Raw genomic sequence first — 22,417 nt, 5'->3', positions numbered from 1 at the left:
TCTCTATTTAAGCTCTCAAATGAAATTCATTGATTTCATACTGATAAAATTTACTTTGCCTTAATTGTATTCACAGAATTCTGGGAGGATCACTTCCAATGCCGCTATCCAGGCAGTCTCAGCACACCATACAACAGTTACAATCGCACTTGCACCACCAAAGAGCGTCTCTCCAAAGACACAGACTTCGAGGATCAGTTGCAGTTCGTGAGCGATGCTGTGATGGCCTTTGCATATGCGTTACGGTGAGTTGGTTGCCATTATTGGAACTTTGATTTATATGTGTCTAGCTAAATTGCTTAGCTGCTAGTATAAATTAGTCGCTCGCTGTAGTAATTTTAAACTTTTCACGTATTTTCTTTGTTTCCTAACAGCGACATGCATCGTGACCTCTGCGGCGGTCGACCCTCGCTCTGCGATGCCATGCGACCCACCAAAGGCGCCGATTTGCTCAAATACTTGCGGAAAGTGCAATTTCAGGGTGAGTAGCATGCAGTGTGTGGGTTAATTTAATAATCTGGCAATAATGTAAAATAGTTGAGTTATGATTAGAGGCAATGAAAGTGAGTGTGTGTATCTACAGCCACTTAAGTAAACACTTGTCAGCATAAATTTGCTTATAAGAGCTGTAAATATGCCGCTGGTGCAGCAAAACAGATATAATGTACTCGGCATAAGCAACGCTTACATGGAAAATGGCGTTTGTTCTTGCTGGCACGTATCCTAATGACACTTTGTAAGGTTTCGCTGTAGCAACAACACATTGGCTTGTGTGTGGTGTGAAAGTGTTTTGCGCTCCAGGCGACACAAGCAGCGACCACCGCTGCCACAATTGTTGTTATTGTTGTTGTTGCTCCAACTAATACGGCTGCTGATGTGCACCCATTGTCATTGTCACATGGCAGCATTCAAGTGGAAAATTGGCTTTGTTGCCGCACCGCCGCTCACCGCTGGCACACAGGCGACTTCCGGCGCCACCAAGCCAGCGACCACTGCTGCTGCTGCTCCGCATTGAATTGAAAATGAAACTCAATAAATTATTTTATAATCATAAGAGCATAAAATGGAAAAAACTGAGCAGAGAAAATGTAACAGTAAAAGGAAAAATTGCTCGTCCGCTTGGAAAGGGTCCATGCTGTATGCGGAGCCGAGATAAAATGGCGTTGGCGTTAGCGCTAAAAAGTTACAAAAGCAACAAATAAACAAATGAAAAATGAGCAACGCACAACAACAATAACGCGCAAGTGGCACTGAGTATGTGTATTGTTGTTGTATTTATATACCGTTATGTGTGTGCGAGGTGATTAGATTTGCGTTGACTTAACATTTTTCTTTACGCTTTTTGAGTGGCTTGTTGCTTATGCTTGATGGCTTTTAGCTGATTGCCGCTTGCCGGCTGACGGTTGCGCATGGCACTCCAGCAGATAAGCAAAATTGGCAGCGTTGAAAATGAATGAAAATAAATCGGCGCATTAGAATTTATAATGCGAGCGTGAAAGGGCGTAACGAGCAGCGGCGTTGAATGAAAAATTGTCATCAAAACTTTTGACAGCTTAAACCAACAGAACAACAAAAACAAACAACATATTGTTTAACCCTTTTTTGATGCTGCGGCATTCATATTCAAAAATTATTATCTTATCTTGGCATCTTAAAGGATGACTAATCCTCATGGATTACGCGACGGCCCTCCAGCTGATATCGCTAAGGATCATAATGGATCTATGTGTGGTATATTGACCTACCAGCCTAACCTAACCTAATCTAACCTAATCTAACCTTACCTAACCTAACCCTACCATCCTAACCAAACCTATTCTAACCTTACTTAACCTAACCAAACCTAATCTAACCTTACTTAACTTAACCTAACTTAACCTAATTTAACCATACCTAACCTAATCTAACCTAACCGAACCTAACCTAATCTAATCTAACTTAACCTATATTATAGATTGATGTTAATCATTACTCGATTTGTCTTTGCCTTTGAACTATATTTTCTCCCTTTCTCTCCTTCCAGGCCTTAGTGGTGACCATTTCCGTTTCGATGTCAATGGCGATGGTCCAGCGCGTTACAACATCATCCATTTCAAGCAGTCAGCGGAGGGTCTCTATCACTGGGTCAAAGTGGGTGAATATTACGAGGGCGAGCTGCGCCTGAATATGACTGGTAAGTGCAACAGGATTCAAAAAAATTAAACACAGTATTTTGGCTTACATTTACCATATCAATTACACTATCCGGGAAAATTTTCCTTTTTATAGAACCAAACTAATTATTTCTAGGAGATTGCGTAAGTTCTCCGTTTTTCGAAGTTAGCCTTAAAAATCGAAATATTTATTTTCGAATTTCGAAATTTAGCTCATTATTTATTGTATTTAAGGTATCGAAAAAGCTTATATGACAGATGATAAGGCTTTCTCAGAGCTTTCACTATTTGTTTGGCATCTTTTAGGTGCAATTGATTATTTTGTCATCACAAATCTTAAATTATTTAAAGAATACGGTAAAAGGAAAAAGTGCAGAAGAAGGAGAAATAGAAAGAGAAGGATTATATCAGTTAAGCAGATATATGGTCAAAGCTCATTCTCAAAACTTTTCAGTACATGCACAGTCATTAGTATATGCCAGCATTTATCAGTAAATTTAACAAACTCACTCGAAAGTTAAGCCTCTTTCAGCTCAGTGCATTTATTTTCCAGCCTCAATTTCTACACTTTATCGCCTGTTTAGCCTTCAACAAGCAACAAATCGTTGAGCGCCAAGTCCAAACGTGAATCACAAGCGCATTTAGGCGCACTTGCAGTAAATTTGCTCCTCCTTATTGTAGTCGCATTTGTCTCAAGTTATCTGTTACAGATGTACTCCTTCACCGCACTGCGCCTTCACTGCAGTCTTGCACACTTTTCGCCAACACTCACTCACACACACACACACTTATTTATACGAACTCGTTACTTTTTATTTTATTTACTCGAGGGCATTTGCTTTGTTTCTGTTTCTGTGTGCCACATTTTTTTCACGCTTTTATTGTTGTTTTTCTGCTTTTTTCCATTGCAGAAGTCCAATTTAAACTGTTGCATCCGAAGCCACCTGAGTCCGTCTGCAGCTTGCCCTGTGAGCGCGGCCAGGCCAAGAAGTATGTGGAGGGCGAAAGTTGCTGCTGGCATTGCTTCAATTGTTCAACCTATCAAGTAAGTTCAAGCAAATTTACAGTTGTCACTTAGCACAAGCAATGGACGACACGGCAAACACACATACATACTCATATGCCCCTGAAAGTGCGACAGCTGGATCAGCCGCAAAACCATATTGAGAACGGCCGTGGCGCTGTGTGAAGAGAGGGGAGAAGGGTGTGCTGTGTGTGCGAAAACACCGAGTTGTGCAGATAAATTGAAAAGCTTTGTAGAGTAATTGATTTGCTTGTTTTATATTGGTAATGCTTTTACTGCAGCGCATTTGATATACCGTTATACAAGTACAACACTCTCTCACTCTGTGAGTGTGTTTGTGCTTATTTGCGCCAACTGCAACTGGAAAATTGGATTTTGATTTAGAAATTATGCTGTAGCAAATTGGATTCAATTCACTCATTGAACCCAGTTGAGAGCAAAAACAAAAAACGAATATCTCGCAGCTCGTTTTTTTAAACGAAGGTTGACTGCTACGCGCGTACGTTTGGCTGAGTGCAACCTTTTTTGGTGGGGAGAAACAGTGTGTAGCGACTGCATAAATTTCTGCGCGCAGCTGTTTTGCTAGGAAATGCAAATAATGTCGCAGAAGTAGTAGTAGAAGTAGAAGAAGTTAAACATAGGGTTTTGAGCAATTTTGAGCGGTTTTGAGCAAATATATCAATTTAGATATGTAAAAAATATTTGTTGGAACATTTTTTTTACTGCGAAACATAGAATTTCCTAGAAATTGGTAGCTCAACCGCATCGAAGAATGCCAAATTTCTAAATTTACAATCAAAATGATAAATCTTCAATCTAAAAGGTAAATCTTCAATAAAAAATACAAATATCCAAGCATAATTCTGACAAATTTATACTCATATTTCTCAAAAAATAACTGTATTTTATCGCAAAGCATTAAACATGAATGCAATATGCAAAGCAGTGGCAATAATTAAATTTTTAAAAGCAATAAATATCGAAACACTGTTTCCCTAACCAACGCTTGCCTCACTTGTTGCCTTTTAAATAGTTTCGTTTAAAAGCATACTTCCTTTCGCCATTCGTCTTTTTATTAACTACATATTCACACTTCAACCAGATACGCCATCCCATCGATGAGACGCAGTGCTTAACTTGCCAATTGGGCACTTTGCCCGATGCCACCAAGCAGTACTGCCAGACAATACCGGAAGTCTACTTGCGGCCCGAATCGGCTTGGGCGATTGGCGCGATGGCGTTCAGTGCCACTGGCATTTTGGTAACGCTCTTTGTTGTTGGCGTTTTTGTGCGGTAAGTGTGCGACAGCAGCAAAGCAACTATATATGTATATATGAAAATATTCGTATAACTGTATATATAGTATAAGTATTTATTTGTTTGTGTGTGTGCAACCTTTAATTTACGGTGTCAATTGCCAACTGTCGTATGTCAACAATTGATTGCCCTTTGTTGTTTTCTTTGCACTGTTTCTTTGCACTTTCCTTCTTGCTTTCTGCCAAGTCAAATAGCTATTTAGGCTTTTTTTTATTTATTTTCCGTTTTTTTAGCGCAGACAACTTGTGTTGTTTCATCAGCGCCGGAAATATTTTTGTTTCATTTTCTTTGTTTATTTATTTGCTTTTGCGATTTAGTTACTTTTTTGTGCAATTTTTTGCTTTCTTCTTCACCTTGTCTAGTCTGGCCTTCACTGTTTGCTTTGTAGCTTGTTTGCCGTAGCTTGTTTACAGTTATTTTAGTTATGAATTCCTTCATTTTGTATTTTTTTTTTGCGATAAGCTTTAAAAAAATATTTATTTAAACGCTTGCTGAAGAGATTTGCGAATTATTTGTTGTGAAAATATTTAATCTAATAAGTTTTTGGTTTATTTTGTATCCCTTCTTCGGTTAAACAATACTTTTCCCTCAAAAATTATTGCACTTTCCACATATTAATTGTTCTCATCCACGTTCTTCCTCCAGCCATAACGACACACCCATTGTGCGCGCCTCGGGAAGGGAGCTCAGCTATATACTGCTCGCCGGCATATTAATGTGTTATGCCGTTACATTTGCTTTGGTGCTGAAACCGACGAATATTGTGTGCGCCATACAACGGTAAGTTGCTTTGGAGCTTTGCACAGAATATTAACAAAAAAAGCTTTTACTAATATTCATTCAGAAAAATCAGGAAAAACAATAAAATTTCTTTTATATTTTGTGTATTATACAAAAACCACAAAAACAAAACCAAAAACTAAAATAATGTTCTTGCATTATTCCTGTTATCTCTTCCACAGCTTCAGCGTTGGCTTCTGCTTCACCGTCGTCTACGCGGCGCTGCTCACCAAAACCAACCGCATAGCGCGCATCTTCAAAGCGGGCAAACAATCGGCGAAACGACCTTCCTTCATAAGTCCCAAGTCACAATTGGTTATCTGCTTCTTTCTAATTTTCATACAAGTAAGTGCCAATGCAACGACAACAATAGCACAGAAAGTGAGCACAATAAATGCGCAAGAATGCGGCAAAAGATTGCGGAACGCTGCGGCTGCCGCGCCACATACCGACATAGCGCAAATTGCATGCTGCATGCAACCGCCACAATACACGAACATACATACCTTCCACACATTTTCACACATTTTTGCTTTGAACGCGCACAAAAGCTCTCAGCGGCAGTCATTATCCTGCAGTTTTCGCAAGCACTCTTTTTGCGCCGCCGCCGCCGCCATTCATCAACACAATAGCGCTTCATTTTGCCATTAAAATAATTTTTGCACATTTTCGCATACGAAAAAAAGCACAGTTACACTTGTTTTTTCCGTTTACTAATGACCGTCGTTCTTTATGTGATTTTCCTCACCTTTTGTGTGTTTGCTGCCATCATTGCAGATTCTCATTAATGGCGTTTGGATGGTGATTGCACCGTCACATGCCATGTACCATCATCCGACACGCGAAGATAATATGCTGGTCTGCGATTCGTACATTGATGCTTCGTACATGATTGCATTCTTCTATCCGATCCTACTGATTGTTGTCTGTACGGTGTACGCGGTGTTGACACGCAAAATACCGGAAGCATTCAACGAATCCAAACATATCGGTAAGTACTTGTACACTCGAGGATCTTTATCGAGCTTTTGGTGAGCTTTTGGTAAGCTTTTATGGAGCTTTCGACTCGAAATCACATTTGATTTAAAATCTTTAAAGCTCTCCGAAAGCTCAACTTATTGGAAGCTTTATGAATATTCACTTACTTTAAACAAAAATATATTTTATCAATTGCCTACTCAATATTTGTCTAATTAAAATTTTTACTTATTAAATTTTATCATATTCTCTTTTGCGCTCGCTTCACTGGACGCTGCCGTTTGTTGACGAACAAATTCCAACTAAACAAAACAATAACTGTCTATCACCTGTGGCAATATTATACTTCTATATATACCTTTAAAATTTCCCTCACCCTCTCTTCCACTAATTCGCTTACATCCCTCTCCTTCATCCTCCCAGGATTCACGATGTACACAACTTGCGTCATTTGGCTGGCGTTTGTGCCGCTCTACTTCGGCACCGCCAATCACGTGCCGCTGCGGATAACATCCATGTCGGTGACGATAAGTTTGTCGGCGAGCGTCACTGTGGCGTGTTTGTTCTCGCCAAAGGTAATTGAGAGAAATCTACACATTAAAGATTACTAAAGTCATGTAGCGGAGAAATAATATATTTCTATTTAATATACCTTCCTCATATATTCTCACGTAAAGGCTTGTTAAATGCTAATAAATTTCAAAATTTTGAGAATATTCATTCCTCAGCATGAATTTACTTAATTATTTTCCGTGTCATGACAACTATTGTGAAATTTGTATTTTTTTGCTTTTCCAAAGAAATTTTTTCATTAAATTTCATTACAATTTAGGTCTAAATAAATTCTTCATTCATTTTTTATAAAAAAGCTCTTTACATCCAATATGCACACACTCAGCTATTTATTTTTATCTCAGCAGCGCGCTCTACACAAATATTTTCTGCAAAATAAAATAAATAAAATATAAAATAAAATCAAGTATTTCCTCAAGTAATTTATGCAAATGAAATTCATATTTTTTGTCACAAATAATGCAAATTCCCAAACAAGTTTTGTCAGCAAACAATATATAAATGTTGAATAAATTCTATTGATTTATGTATTTGCTCATTACCTACGACTTCACATGCTCGCACGCGCCATTAGCCATGATTTAATTAGGGAATTAAAGGCAAACTTTTTTTGTTGCCACACATTCACTCATATGTATATACAAATTTTATTGTAAATGTTGTAAAAGTTTATTGAAATGAGTTTATGCTCCTGCCAGTAAAAAGAGCTTTCAAATACGATTAAAGTTAAAAATTTTCAGGGAATAAATTGAGCAGAGCTGGCCTACGCTTGGTTTTTGACTATTTTGATAGTCCTCTACTTGAAATGAGGAAGCTTTCACCTAAAAGCTCACATGAGTGAATTGATACATTAATATACATTGCTCTCAGAACAAGGTTTACTGAAATTTTCAAGTATAGAGACTCAAAATTCAGACCAAAGCTTAAAATGCTCCACTGCAAAGCTTTTTAATGAAAGTTTTCACTTTTTTTTTGTTATACCTAAACAAGCACTCTTAGATTAATTTAGAAGAGTAAATAAACTAATAAAATAATAAGTTTTCAGAATTATCTATTCATGTGCTAATTTTCTTCACTGAAATGTGAAATTTCAAAGCTCTTTTGTTTCACACCTGTCAAAAAGCTCATCAGCTCAACAGCAAAATTTCAACTAAATTTGGTGACATGCTATCAAATGTCAGCCATCAAATAAATATGCAAGTTAACAATTGAAAAAACGAAAACAAAAGCAAAAACCAATGCAAATTCACTCCAAATAACGGTCACTAACTGCAAATGTGTGTGTGTAATCAAAAGCTCGGCGTGTGAAATTCATTTGAAAACACACAAAAACCGCCTGCATAACAGTTTTTGTTGCACGTGACAGCTAACGGTACATGAGTGACCGCAAACAAGTACATAATATGACATAATGCGTAAATCCCAGTGAAATCCAGCATAAATATTTTGTGTCACTAAATGCAAATATTGCAAATGTCAGTGCAACTCAACTGATACACCAACAGATTTGACATCAATTAAACGTGAAATGTGTGATGTTGATGCGGTTGACAGCAAACAAGGCCTTACACATGAACTGTGAACCGGCAAATGCCCTCAAAAAAATAACTTTTAATTTTTGACTTTTTGCATATTTTGCTGCACATGCAATTATTTGAATTTATTTAACCATTCACATTTCTTACAGCTGTACATAATACTCATACGGCCCGAGCGCAATGTGCGACAGAGTATGATGCCGCCGCGCTATGGCAATATGCATCGCACGGCGGGCACAGGCCCCTCTTCCATGATGGCGGCCGCTGTGGTGACAGCAGCAACATGCGCGCAGGAGGAGAAAATACAAAAGCATATCACACCAACAAATACAGGTGAGTAAACACAACACAAACACACCTCATTGAACTTTATCGGCTACAAAGCCTTCATATAATAATGAAGAATTGTGAACTCTCCTTTGTTATTACTAAATATTATCTTCTTTCCCTTCTCTCTTCCTCTACAGAACACAGCACCAAGTCGAAGAAGCTCTGCGAGATGGCAACACAGACCATCACAATAACGAATATCTTCACCAATTTAGACAACATCGCCTACAGTCAGATCCCCTATGCGGATCAGTATGTGCCAAATAACAATCATCATCATCATCACCAGCAACAACTTGAACAACAAAGCCAACAATCATTAGCCCACCCACTGGCTGCCGCCGCCGCCAACAGCACCACCACCAGTGAAGCTGAGGTGGTCGCGAATAATAATAAAATCAATCAACTGCAGCATGGCAACCCTAACGCCACAAATACCGCAACCGCAGTTGCAACAACTGCTTGCACGGCGGTCTCGACTGCCACGGCTGTGGCGGCCATTAGTACAGTCGTATCGCCACCAACACTGCATGCGCTTAGCAACCATGTAATGTTGCAGCAACATGTTGCGCTGCACAATTGCAGCGATAGCGCCACATTGTGTGGTGATAGCGGTAAACCACAAGTGGAGACCACGAATTTATAGCCCAAAGCGCCACTAACCGACTGCGTCGCAACCGCCGCAAAAGCCAACGAACAGTCGAATGTTGCGGACACATTGAGAGCAACACATGGCATGAGTTATGTGTTGCAGAAAGAAATCGGCTGTAATAGCTGTGCTGCTATATCGGGTGAAGTAAACAAGCACAACAACAACAACGATGGTAATCACGCTGCCACCCAATACACGCTCACCAACAACAACGGCAGCGGCAACGGCAACGGTGCCACTGACACCACCACTGCCACCAGCAGCAGTTTGACAGGCAACAATTACAGCAGCAGCGGCAGCAGTAGCAGCTCCGACAGCAACAACAGCAGCAGCAATGGCAGCAACGGCGGCACGGCGCCTAGCAGTAAAAAGCGCTGTGCCATACCGGTATGAGAGTGCGCGCATTCGCCCAAGGCGTGCGGCACTGGCAGCTCATTAAATTGCTGAGCCACATTTATGTCTGTAAGTAGTACTCAAAAATAGGCTAAGTCAAATTTATTTATTTTCAAAAGAGAAATCTATAAATGACTGCTTATGATTTAAGCTTAAGGTATGTGTAGGTAGCAGAGCTGAATCCTTGTAAATGTAAGAAGTTGAGCCTTTGGCTTGAGAACTTATATAGCTTTGAAAGTTATACATATATTTTTAGCAGTTCTAATGAAATTACAATGAATTTAGCTAGTTAAGTTGTGCTATTAGACTATTAAGTTAGACAAAATATGAAAGAAAATGTGGCAGTTAGTATGCTAAGTTAACCAATATAGGCATGTAAGTAAATTGTAAGAGTATGAAAGTGTTTTATACGTAAAGGTATGGTACAAATATGTTTTGTTGTAAAAATATACATAGGTTAATTTTGAGAAGTGCGTGTAAGTCTACTAATCTTCAGTACAGAAATAACAAAAATCAGAACAGTGAAATAGCAGTAATTTACTCAAGCTCCGGAATTTGTTACAAAATGTTCAATTTAATTAAGCTGCTGTGAATTGCAGCATCAAACAGCTGTTCGAATGAAATATGGACAGTTTGCAAGACGCCTAAAAGTATGCTTTCGAAATCAATACAAATACGCCTTCCATAAGCATCAACTTGTTATATTCCTACCCCTGCTTTCATTTACAACTATTCTTTGTATCTGCAATATCATTTTATTAAATCGGTTTCACATTTTCACCTTCTGTATTTCATAGCTACAATTTCCTTTGTGCTGATTTTCTCTATAACTTCTTAAACAATACCAATGATAGTTAAGATTGCGCTAACATGTGATATTATTTAGAACAAAATGTTAAGTGTTGAGGCCAAATGTAACAATGAGTAGTACTAAGAAACATAGATTTAAGCATTTATTACTACACTTAATTTAAATAAATTGGCGTAAACATAACTTAGAGCGTATATTAAATGCTGTTAGCACGCGATTTTGTTACAAAAGGGATAGCAATTAGTTTAAGTCAACAACAAACAATTAGATTTTATAAATCGTATACATTACAATAATAAGATTATCCCTTCTGCAACCTAATCAAACACTCTATTGCTTAGCCAAGAATCGAAAACTTGTAGAAAAGTCATATAATGTAAGTTCTTAAGTGATACAAAAGCGCAATAGAGCGCAACTAAATTTATTACGTTGTTTGAGCCCAGCAACATAATGAATTTATTTGCAAAATTAACGCAACGAAACTTCAGCAAAAGCAGTTTCACTCGGTTGCCAAGCAATTTTCGTGTATAACAGGAGAGCTTTCAATGAAAACTTTTTGCTTATCATACGTGTGCTTTCACCTATGAAAGCTTTTTTGTTTATCATGACAGAGCTTTCGTCTATGAAAGCTTTTTGTGCATCATAGCAGAGCTTTCGACTATGAAAGCTCCACACAACGCCTAGAGCTTTCAGTTCGTTTCATTTCACTATGATGTGACATGAACTTAAAGCACAATTTCAAGTATTTTTAGTTAATTACGTTATGTAGCTGAATCTAAAAGAAAATTTGCCTTTCCAACTAAAAAAATTAAATAATATTCAATATTGTTGTAGTTACGTAAGAGTTGTAAATAAAAAAACTTTAAATTTGTAACTGTAAATATGTAGCTTTAATGAAAGCTCTATCGCAGAGTGCTATATATTTTTCCTAGTGGGTTAGTTTAAATATTTAATTATTAATTTAATGTAACTAATCACCCATAGAGTTGTTAGTTAAGGCAAAGTATGCGCGTACATTTAAATAGTTATTATAAATGAATAATGAAATAATTAATGTCAGCCCAAATTCATGAGCAAAAATAATCAAGTAATCATGCAAATTAATTACAACAAAGTAAACACTGAAAATTCTATTAAATATCAAAAGAAAAAAAAAACACCCGTTACACACAGTTGAATGTTGCTACGTAAATCTGTTATGAGATCCATGTAAATAAATAACGCTTTGCATATGCGCTGTACATATCTATGTATGTATATGTATACTCGTACATAACCTTGTATTTGTACGAAAGTAAGTACCTAAAATTTATGCATTAAACTATGTAAATGTAAATTGTTTGAAGTTACTCAAATGCATGAGCATGCAAATAACGGTTAGCAAATAAATTTCACACACATTCTAGTAAATACGAGTATGTAGCATATTATGAAATATTGAGAGTAAAATAAATGAATTAATATTCTGAAAATAAAATTATTCAAAACAACACATACAAATTTGGTTTCACTAATGCGTACTCTAGAGTACTCATTTGATAAATTTTTTTTTATAAAATTACATGTTTGCATTTTGGAACAACAACAACAAGTGTACAGTGCTATTGAAAACTCTAAACTCAATTAGTGCGACCACTCAAAATCAACGCCTCACCAGCTGCCAACGACAAGCTCTTTGTGTTTACGTCGGAGCTGAAAAAGAAAAGAGAGGGAAAGAGATTAGAGAATTCCAATAATATTAAAAATAGATAAAAATATTTCCAACAGTGGCTGTAAGGACCACACTCACCCGCTCGTTTTCGTCGAGTCCAAACTGTTTATCTTCAAAGTCATTGCAGCAGGCAGCGAGGCATCAAAGTCCTGCTGCAGATCCACGGAGTTTGTGTTATTACCGAAATTAGCGATATATACCACAGTATCCTCGCCAGTTAAGAAGCTGTAATAGTTAAAGAAAGCAAATAGTGACCAAATAAATATAAAAATAAATACATGTAAGTACCGTTTCAAGACGAAAAAGTCGTTTGCCAAAGCCTTATATTTGTAGGAGCCATCCTGTAGGGTTTTCGAGCTTTTACGCAGCTCAATTAGTGACTTGTAGATCTTCAGATGCGAGTTGGCGCTCGAATTTTCCACTTCAACATTCAAGGTTTGATAGTCTGGTGCTATGGGTAGCCAGGTCTTGGAGGCATTGGAGAAACCTTTAGTTGTATTGAAACTTTACTTAGTTAAGAGCACACAAAATTAGCTCAATGCAATGTCGCTTACCAGCATTAGTGCCTGCGGTCCATTGGAAGGGCGTACGTGACGGATCGCGCGTGAAATTTTCATATATGTCTTTGTTTGAGTTGCAAGCCGCTGGATCGACGGTATCTTCCCATGAGATCACACCATCTATCATGCCCAATTCTTCACCCTTAAACGAAATTTTATTATAATCGCTGGTATTACAACCAACTGAGTGAAACTCACCTGATAGGTGACACTTGCGCCGGGCAAAATCATGACCAGCATATTCATGGCGTCCGTTCGTTGCACACCGTAGCGACTAGCCGCGCGACGCTGATCGTGATTACCAATCTGTTGATAATATACAAATCATATGACGATCTCGTACACACTCCAACGTTCTCCATACTTACCACCCAATTCGCCGTACGTTTCGCCGGCATATTCTTTAGCCACTCATCGACCGCCTGCTGCACGTATGTCGCACTCACGCCCTGCTTCAGCACGGTGATCAAATTGAAGTTGAATGGCAAATGCGCGCCCTCCACCGTACGGTTGCCATACATTTGCATTGTGTATGCGGGCGGTGCGTAGGTCTCGATAAGCAGCACACGCGTGTCGCCGCCATGTATGCGCTGATAGTCATCCATCACTTGACGCCACTGGTAAACCATGTCGATGGTCTCCGGCCGATTTTCTATCAGGTCGCTTTTTAGGTAAGCGCGATCGTCCTTATCATCGGTGGTGCCACTCACCTCTTCATCAGGATATTGGCCATTCGCGTCGGGTTCCACCTCGAAAAGCACTGGCACTGCGTCGACACGAAAACCAGCCACGCCTTGATCAAGCCAGTAGCGTATTATGCGTTTCATTTGCTCCACCACGGCTGGGTTGCGGTAGTTCAGATCCACCTGCTTCACGGCGAATTGATGCAGATAATATTGCTGGCGTTCCTCGCGCCATTCCCATGCGGAACCGCGGAATGCTTGCAGCTACAAATATAAAAGGTAAGTTTGTTCTTAAGTAAGAAAAAATGCACACAGCTTCAGCACTCACCCAGTTGCTCGGCGGTATGCGCTTTCCCTCCGCGTCCAACTTGCCGTCGTGCCACACATAGTAGTCCTCGTAACCGCGTTCACGCCGTAGTGATTTCTGGAACCACTCACACTCATCACTCGAGTGATTCGGTACGAAATCCAAAATGATCTTAAGACCCAAAGCGTTCGCCTTTGAAATCAACTCGCGAAAATCATCCATTGTACCATATTCGGGCTGAATTTCATAGAAATCCGCAATGTCATAACCAAAGTCCACCATCGGCGATTTGAAAATTGGCGACAGCCACGCCGCGGTTACGCCAATATCCTTGAGGTACTGCAAACGCGACGTTATGCCCTTCAAGTCGCCGATGCCATCGCCGTCGGAGTCCTGGAAGGAGCGCGGATAAATCTGGTAGAACTGCGCAGTTTGCCACCAGTCCTTCTGCTCCGCTTGTCCCACAGCGCTTTTCGATAGCGTGCAAGTCAGACAACTTTGCGCGGAAAGCACCGCAAAAATGACGAATGCCACGAAATATCTTGCGAACTTTGTGCCCTTCATGTTTGAATATACATTGCACTGCATCAACTGGTACTCGGCCTGTGGCTTTTATAGCTTCCGCGTATTATTTATCAAAGATCGGGTACTTTAACTGCATTTGTAAAATAAACAAATATTGTTTTCGATAAGGCTGAAGTATGTGCATTAAATGTTACTGTGACGTACTATATGTTTACGAGTATAGGAAATATTTGGTTGTAAAGTGCCGGCGGTTGTTAAGCTCAAGCGCGTAGCGAGCCCTCCAGGGAACATGTAATTGAGTTAAATCATTGAACAGTGATAGTTCAATGTTTGAAAAGCACTTAAAGACTCGAAGGTTGGCACAACAATTAGAAAATCGCATTACAAATGGATGCAAACTTTCCAGCGCTGAATACAGAACACAAGTGGACTCCTCGAATTAAAAGGTCCATCCGTAGAATAACTTAACTGCATTGCTATGATAGTCTATAAGCGAAAGAGGAGTACAGAAGAAGTTAAAATTGAATTTTTTAGAGTTCCATATGAGAACTATGTTAGTCTGAGATTACCAGCGGCATCGCTTAACGCGAATATCTGAGTATTCATTTCCATTTCAGCAATTTGAAAGCGTGCTGCAGTTGAAATCAACTTAAAGTGAACAAAAAACGAAAGAAAGCAAGTATGAAATGAAATACTGAAGCAAATGAAAATGGAAGGATTAAGCCGTAAAAAATGAAGAGATAATAGGAAAATCCAGACGAAAAAAACCGCAAAATTAATATCTAAGGGAAGCACACATACACATAAATAAATGATGCTGGAAGAGTAGACATAAAAAACAGACAAAAGAAGGTCTGACTCACGTATGTATATGTGAGCAACACTTGTTTAAAGCGAGCCATTTATTCCAACAATTAGATTCTCTCTGAGAAGGTCGCATACGCATGACTATTGAAATCCAAATGAATTAAAGAATTAAAGGAACCTATCAACTTTCAGTACTTCAGGAGGTCATAATTGAATGGTACTGACTTCGTTGACTTCTGGTTTCAGTATTATGAGATTGTTAGACAGACACCGTTCCACTTTAAAGGTATATCTCTCTCTACGTGCTACTTGAGGAAGATTTTTTATATAACTTAGCTTCGGTCTGATATTATATATACTCGTTTTGAAAAGTGGCTGAGAAAAGGAGATTCTACTACAAAGTTGCTAGTATATATTTGTCCCCTCTCATTTTTTATGTGCCTCGACTTTACAGTTTACCTGAGTAACCATAGCTACTACTATACTAAATAACACACATAAAGATATAGTGTAAATAACAACAAGCACACGCCCTCACACAAACAACCACGTAAAAGCTCTTAAACACAATAATCATTATGATATGAGACAAAGAGAAACCTAAGAAAGCAAATATGTAGCCAAGCGTTGACAAATAACGTAGGGCAACACGCAATACCTCCTCATGCTCCCCTATGCTCCTCACTCTACAAAAGCGCGCCGTGCATGATTTGCATACTTATTGAGTTGTCGCTCAGCTGCAGCCACCGGCTCACATCCGCCAATCTCCAGTCGCCAGCTGGGAGTCGCTAGTCGCACACTAAAGGCTAAACCGAAGGACACACAACAAAGTCACACACACACTCGCGTGTGCTCGCAATTCATTGTGGTTGCCACTTGGTTAGCTTCCACTTTGTAGCGGCTGCTTTCAATTCATACTTTAGTGCTTCCCTTTTGCTGCCATTCTTTGACATTTTATATTCTTTGCAATTCTGTATTTTTTCATCTCCACATTTGTTTTGCTTTGTTTCGTCTACTTTATGCTTTCATTTCCTCATTTCGATTGTGTAATTTTTTGTTGGCGTAGCTGGCGCTGTTTTGAATACCAAAATGGTTTGAAGCAAGGCGAATATAAAAATCGGACCAAATTAAAATGGCACAACACCTCACACTTATCCACTTTGTGCAACAAAAAGTCCCTATCATATATGCCAGCTGTCTTCTTATCCCATTTCTGACTTTTCGATGCGTAATTTGTGCTATTTGAAATTCGCAGAATACGATTACTCGAGTGGATTTGCAGAGAGAGTCGAAGAAGTGAAGGCTGAGTGAAATATTTTTAAAGGTTCCTCATATTTATCGAGGTTTTCTAGGGTTTCTAGGTACTTAAAACTGGTTGGGTCTGCGAAGTGTTCCTGGAAGTATAGAAATCCAAAATACCCTCACCTAAGAACTTAATATACTCTAGAAATCACGGACTGTAAGTTATAAAAGCGCTGTTGCAGCCTTTGAAGAAATGATTTTTAACACCCGAACCTATTCTTCGTCAACGAAGACCTGTCTTTCAGTCTTAAAAAATAATAACTACAGATCATACCTAAAAAACCTGAATTAATTTGATTCACTATCTGCTTAATGAAACCCCAAGATCTTTATCATCCCTTTCTCATACAATCTAATCAACAAGTCCAACCAGTCTTCAAGTTTAGATGTTTAAACTTTTTGTGCGAAATCATTTCGTTAATTGGACAGTTGTCACTCAAAGGAGACAACAAATCGTCTTCAAGAAGCTATTAAATAATTAAAATACAAAGAGGACTGACAACTGAGAGTCAACTTGCGAAAATCATTGCTACAATTTGAGTGAATAATGAAAAAGCAAACAAAAATATTTACACCAAAAACATTATTATTCCACAGAGTCAACTGGTCAAGTGACAGAACAAAGCAAGACGCTAAAGACTGGTACGACTACTACAGTCTTACTAGCTACGTGCGGTACACAAGAAGGTACACGCGTTGCACTTGGCCAAGCACCGCCACTCAATTTTCATTAGCGCCAAACTTTGGTTACGCAAATTTGTATGCGCGTCACGTCGAGATGGATGTCATGCGCTAGACAAACGACTGGCTTACGGCAGGAGCACAGCACACGGCTGAGACACACAAACTGCCAAAAAACAGAACAAAAACAAACGTCAAGCAAATGCTACAGCGACTGCCACGAAAGTGAAGTGATTAGAGCGCTTACGAGCGACGCTTGACTTGACAGCGACAGCAGCAGAGCAAAAGGCGAAAACACACTCACAAACACTCACACTTCCGCACACCTGCCGCATCTCGGCGCAACTTAAGCGACTTAAAAAATTAACACAACTTGAAACCATCTAATCAGTTTACGGCGAGTGTTAAAAGGATAACACGCTGCTAAGCGCTCATGATTTCATGATTGCCGAGGCGGTGATGTGTGAACGCTTACTAATCGGCAGCGCTTCGCTAGAACACTCTCTGCTGGCGTTGCTTTAAATGCGTAGCAAATTTGATGACTTCGCCGCAACGCGCTTGTGTTTGGCATAAGAGATTCTTCGTTTGGATTTCCAAAAATCAATGCAATCGGTTACCTATATATATGTATCTATATACTGAGGTGTATATGCAAATTTCTTTTATTTTCTTTTTATGCGCTGCCCCAGACATGACATCAAAGCTTAAGAAATTAATTACTTACTCGCACCGCAACCGTCGCCTGGTGGAATTTGAAAATTTCAGCGCTTAAGCGCGACGCCTTTAAATGGTTTCCCCCCCGCTTTCACACTGCTACGTCGCATTATCTCGCATTAAAAACAGAAAAGGGTTAAATTTTCATTTTTCTTTGTAGCTGCGCATTTTTGCTGTTTGCTGTGTGTTCTATTCGCCAACACAGACTTTTTAATTACTTTCACTTTGCGTTAACCTCAGAAGCGCTGTGTTCAACAGCGCTTATCGTCGCTGGCGTTCTCTGTGTGCAAAATTGTTTTCGCTTTCCGATTTTTTTCAATCGATGTTTTTGTTCATCACAAGAGCGCACATAATCTTTTTTTGAAGTCGCTTAAAGTCGCTTAGAAAAGCTCAGAAAAATTGAGAAAATTCTGCACATGTCATTTTAATTTTCCAATCACATGGAAAACACTTCACTCCGCTTTTGATGTACAGGTATTGAGCGCATTAAATTAGAGAAGCTGACAAGTTAAATAACATCTATTAAATAAAGGGTGTTTTTTTAGTTATGTGATTTTCAAGAAGAAATAAAACGCATATGATTTAATGGTTAAGAATTAAGCATTATTATAAAGGTAAGGAGTGGGCATTACTTTTTAAAAATGATTTTAGGCATGTGAGCTAGCTCAAATAAATTTCAGCCGAGAGACGGAATTCTCGACCACGTTTTATAACAATTGGGGCTGTATACCTTAGTGGATGAGCTTCGGTTGTACCATCAAGAACATGTAAGTATGCCCTGTCTTGTTCTTTCAGAGCTCAACCAAAACTTAAAGTATATATGTATGAGTCCCTCTGAAATCTCTCAAATTTCACAGCAAAAGTCTCGGACTCTTTAATGCTTAAAGTATAGTAAAGTAAACGATTTGCTCACTCAATCCAATTTGTTTTTTTTCGGATTATTTATATAATTTTTGGTAGTTGAAAAAATTGCAAAGTCCATTGCCGTTCATCACGTTCGATATTGCTCGTTACGTGCCTTCATGCATTACAAAAACAAAGCTTTTACAAAAAAGACATATTTTTTCTCTACGCTATATTGTGAGCAGAAGTAAAATACTTTTTTTTTCAACAGCTTATATAAAGCAGATATGAACACAGTTAAACACCGAAAGCAGATTAAAATATTGTCAAATTCACGCGCCAGCTGTCGACATTTTCACAGAAATACTTTCAACTAATATTTGCTGCACAGCCAGCCAGCCACTTCTGGGTGAGTGCTTGGCATGCCAGCGATCTGTCCCCTCGTACATTTGCCGAAAATATGCATGTCAATAGCGCGATAATGATTATGGTCGCTGCTGAAGAAGATGATCACAATATTTATGTAGCGGATGACGCGAAAGCTGATAAAAATAAAAAAGTAAGAAAAAACGAATAAAAACAAGTTAGCGCTCGTGTTATTTGCATTTGTAGCGTTGCTTCTACGGTAGACAAATTTTTCACTTTCGGCTCGAAGCGCACGGCCAGGCCACACGGCGGTGTGTTACTCATACGCCGCGGCGGTCGCTGGTTGGTGAGGGTGTGTGTATGTAAGCACATTTATAGACTCTCCAATGGCACACGCACACACAAATATGTAAATATACAATGTTGCCAAGTGTTTTCGTACTCATAAATACAAATTTTGCATAATGAGTCTGTGAAAGAATTCTGTGCTTGTGCGGCAAACGCGTGATTTGTTTTGCAAGTTATCAATCATGCTTTATGTGCTCGCAAAGCAGCAGTGCAGGCTTTCAGTTACCTGTGTATTTATATTTACGTACAACTACATATATTTGCATATTGAAATTGATGTAGTTGTACGTCTTGCAACAAAACTTTTCACTTTCGGCGTATAAGAACCGAATATTCGAAGATTTTCGTTGATTTAAAAACTTTTAATTTTTTGGGTTTTTATTATTAAACTCAAATATTCACAATCATACAGTGTGAAATAGAATTTTAATTCGGGTTTTGAGTACTCAATTCAACTATTATTTCTTCATAAAATTTACTACAATTTCTTACATTTATTGTACGCGCCTTCACTGCGACTCCACAATAATTGCCTCAAAAGGCCCTAACATTGTGCCGGTTGCGCTTACAGTATCGCTGCAAGAAACACGAATTTTAAAAACAAGAAAGATTAAGAATTTATTATGCTTTTACCCTTGCGTCCTTGTCGATTCCATATTGGATATGATAGTACTGAAGTCGCCGCTGACACGTAAAGCTGCGCTCACGTCCACTGTAGCATCGCTGTCCATTACATTGGCGAGCAAGAGGTATGTCTTTTCGCCTTTCAAGGAACTGCAAGCGATTATAAAAATAAAATGAAATTCAAACTTTCCTGGCTTCCATTAACTCACCGCTTGATTGCCAAAACATTATCATTATCGCCAATGGCTGCATAGCTGGCATCGCCCTCTTGCAGCGTTTTCGATTTGCGCAGCTCCACCAGCTGCTTATAAATTGTCAAGTGACTCTTTGGCGCATCTGCCTCGGTCTGCACATTCACAGTCACATAGTTGGGATTGATGGGCAACCATGTGGTACTGTTGGTGGAGAAACCCGCGTTGGAATTATTGCTCCACTGGAAGGGTGTACGCGCCGGATCGCGTGTAAATTGTTCGTAAATATTCGCATTTGAATTGCAAGCGGCGGGATCGCGACTATCTTCCCAAGAGATATCCAAATCCGTCATGCCGATCTCTTCGCCCTTAAATGTGTAAAGAAGAGAATTGTAATGTTGCGCTCTTCATACCTCTTCATATTTTCGCTCTTCGAGCAAACTCTTAATTTTTGTTCTCTCTCACATTTCTCGCCATAGCCTTACTCACCATGTATGTTATACTAACTCCCGGTAGGAACATCTGCAGCATATTCATGGTGTCTATACGTCCCTCACCGTAACGGCTGCCCACACGTCGCTGATCGTGGTTGCCCATCTGCATAATGGCAATTGTTTTCAATGTTCATTCGCAATGCATATGCTGCGAATACTCACCACCCAATTGGCTACGTGTCCGCTTGGCATTTTGTCCAACCAACTGCTGATGATCTTCACGAAACCAGACGCTGGCAAGTCCGTGTTGTTCTTATCTGAATTGCCGCCAACAATGAATTGGAAATTGAATGGCATTTGTGCACCCTCTGTCGTGCGGTTTCCATAGAATTCCATTACGTAATCCAGCGGTGACCAAGCCTCAGTCAGCAGCACACGTCTATCGCCGCCATGTATGCGCTGATAGTCATCCAGTAACTGACGCCATTGGTACACCATATCCACGGTTTCCGGTAGATCTTGCGTGTATATATGCAACAGGTAACTGGAATCATCAGGGTCGTCTGTATAGCCACTCTTCGGCTCATCTGGATAGCGGCCAGTCGAGTCGGGCAATACCTCGAAGCACCATGGTACGGCATCAACACGGAAACCAGCAACACCACGATCCAACCAATAGGTAAGGACGCGCTTCATTTGCGCCACCACGGCGGGGTTTCGATAGTTCAAGTCGGGTTGTTTTACCGCGAATTGATGGAGATAATATTGTTGGCGCTGCTCGTTCCATTCCCAGGCGGAACCACGGAAAGCTTGTAGCTAGACAATAGGAACACTAAATGTAGTAATCCAATATATATTTGATGGCGGCGATGACAACTTACCCAATTGTTCGGCGGCACGCGTGTGCCATTCTCATTTTTATAACCATCGTGCCACATGTAATAGTCCTCGTAACCACGCTCACGGCGAACAGATTTCTTAAACCACTCGTTCTCGTCACTCGAGTGATTTGGCACGAAGTCCAAAATCACTTTCAATCCAAGCTTATTGGCCTCCTGCACAAGGTTGTCAAAGTCATTCAAAGTGCCATACTCAGGTTGTATGTCGAAAAAGTCGGCAATGTCGTATCCAAAATCCGCCATTGGTGAGGTGTAGATGGGCGAGAGCCAAACGGCAGTAACACCCAAATCCTTCAAATAGTTCAAACGCGACGTGATCCCGGCCAGGTCGCCAATACCATCACCATTGGAGTCCATAAAAGAGCGCGGATAAATCTGGTAAAACTGTGCGGACTGCCACCACTCACTTGGAGCCGCAGCTGACTGCCCGACCTTGCCATCGCAGGCAAAAGCAAGTGCCAGCAGCAAAACTAGCGAAATTATTTTTCGCATTTTCGAAGAGAAATACCACTTTTGAAACAACACGGCAGACGACTGCAAAAATACTGTTTGTGATTGCCGTAGAGATCGCATATTTAAAGCAGTCGACTGGAGAGCGCAACATCCGTTAGTGGGCGGTTGACCGTATCATTCACAAGTGCTCTCTGATTCTTATCTCATCGTCATTAGTTGTTGGAAATTTTTCAAATATTCTCAAGTAATTGATAAACAGTAGTTGTTTATTGTAAATTCATCAAATCAAATCAAGTGACTCGAGTGCAGTTTTGTCTTTTTTGTCAGCTATTGTCATACATATATTCACCGCAACAATTCACAAGTGGCCCCTGGCAGTAGCTCGAGTGGAGTCTAGTACTCAGCTGTCCATTTTCAAAA

General features: G+C 39.6%; 3 protein-coding genes across 4 annotated transcripts in view; 1 reads left to right on the top strand and 2 right to left on the bottom strand.

Moving 5' to 3' along the window:
- The window catches only part of LOC105213483 (metabotropic glutamate receptor 2), a 192,501-nt gene extending 182,842 nt beyond the window's left edge, over positions 1-9,659 (top strand). For both annotated transcript variants that reach the window (XM_054233137.1, XM_054233138.1), the window contains 11 exons: positions 77-245; positions 375-481; positions 2,024-2,173; positions 3,065-3,198; positions 4,280-4,470; positions 5,140-5,274; positions 5,457-5,619; positions 6,052-6,265; positions 6,676-6,827; positions 8,513-8,696; positions 8,831-9,659. In XM_054233137.1, coding sequence (XP_054089112.1) covers positions 77-245; positions 375-481; positions 2,024-2,173; positions 3,065-3,198; positions 4,280-4,470; positions 5,140-5,274; positions 5,457-5,619; positions 6,052-6,265; positions 6,676-6,827; positions 8,513-8,696; positions 8,831-9,339 — 2,108 coding nt within the window. In that variant the 3' untranslated portion in view covers positions 9,340-9,659. The remainder of the gene's footprint in view (positions 1-76; positions 246-374; positions 482-2,023; positions 2,174-3,064; positions 3,199-4,279; positions 4,471-5,139; positions 5,275-5,456; positions 5,620-6,051; positions 6,266-6,675; positions 6,828-8,512; positions 8,697-8,830) is intronic.
- Positions 9,660-12,049: 2,390 nt separating this feature from the next.
- LOC105213339 (maltase A1) lies at positions 12,050-14,409 on the bottom strand. Its single transcript, XM_011186072.3, has 7 exons — positions 13,832-14,409; positions 13,189-13,767; positions 13,019-13,126; positions 12,815-12,962; positions 12,549-12,747; positions 12,339-12,485; positions 12,050-12,241 (listed from the first exon to the last, which is right to left on the bottom strand). Exons 1-7 carry the CDS (start codon positions 14,396-14,398, stop codon positions 12,169-12,171), a joined length of 1,821 nt encoding a protein of 606 aa, XP_011184374.2. The 5' UTR covers positions 14,399-14,409; the 3' UTR covers positions 12,050-12,168.
- Positions 14,410-19,756: 5,347 nt separating this feature from the next.
- Positions 19,757-22,265, bottom strand: LOC105213338 (maltase A3). The gene is made up of 6 exons (XM_011186071.3): positions 21,527-22,265; positions 20,868-21,461; positions 20,701-20,808; positions 20,230-20,579; positions 20,030-20,170; positions 19,757-19,972 (listed from the first exon to the last, which is right to left on the bottom strand). Exons 1-6 carry the CDS (start codon positions 22,115-22,117, stop codon positions 19,906-19,908), a joined length of 1,851 nt encoding a protein of 616 aa, XP_011184373.2. The 5' UTR covers positions 22,118-22,265; the 3' UTR covers positions 19,757-19,905.
- Positions 22,266-22,417: the final 152 nt, after the last annotated feature.

The sequence above is a fragment of the Zeugodacus cucurbitae genome, chromosome 6, assembly GCF_028554725.1.
Source record: "Zeugodacus cucurbitae isolate PBARC_wt_2022May chromosome 6, idZeuCucr1.2, whole genome shotgun sequence".
NCBI classification, from domain to species: domain Eukaryota; kingdom Metazoa; phylum Arthropoda; class Insecta; order Diptera; family Tephritidae; genus Zeugodacus; species Zeugodacus cucurbitae.
This window is presented reverse-complemented; position numbering and strand designations above follow the sequence as displayed.

Excerpts from the sequence above, each read along its gene's own strand:
- LOC105213339 (XM_011186072.3), bottom strand. The coding sequence starts at position 14,398 with ATGCAGTGCAATGTATATTCAAACATGAAGGGCACAAAGTTCGCAAGA. Across the intron at positions 12,748-12,814 it reads GACCGCAGGCACTAATGCTG|GTTTCTCCAATGCCTCCAAG; the intron begins GTAAGCGACATT and ends ATACAACTAAAG. Across the intron at positions 12,242-12,338 it reads GACTCGACGAAAACGAGCGG|CTCCGACGTAAACACAAAGA; the intron begins GTGAGTGTGGTC and ends TTTCTTTTTCAG.
- LOC105213338 (XM_011186071.3), bottom strand. The coding sequence starts at position 22,117 with ATGCGATCTCTACGGCAATCACAAACAGTATTTTTGCAGTCGTCTGCC. Across the intron at positions 20,809-20,867 it reads GACACGTAGCCAATTGGGTG|ATGGGCAACCACGATCAGCG; the intron begins GTGAGTATTCGC and ends GCCATTATGCAG. Across the intron at positions 20,580-20,700 it reads GAGTTAGTATAACATACATG|GGCGAAGAGATCGGCATGAC; the intron begins GTGAGTAAGGCT and ends TACACATTTAAG.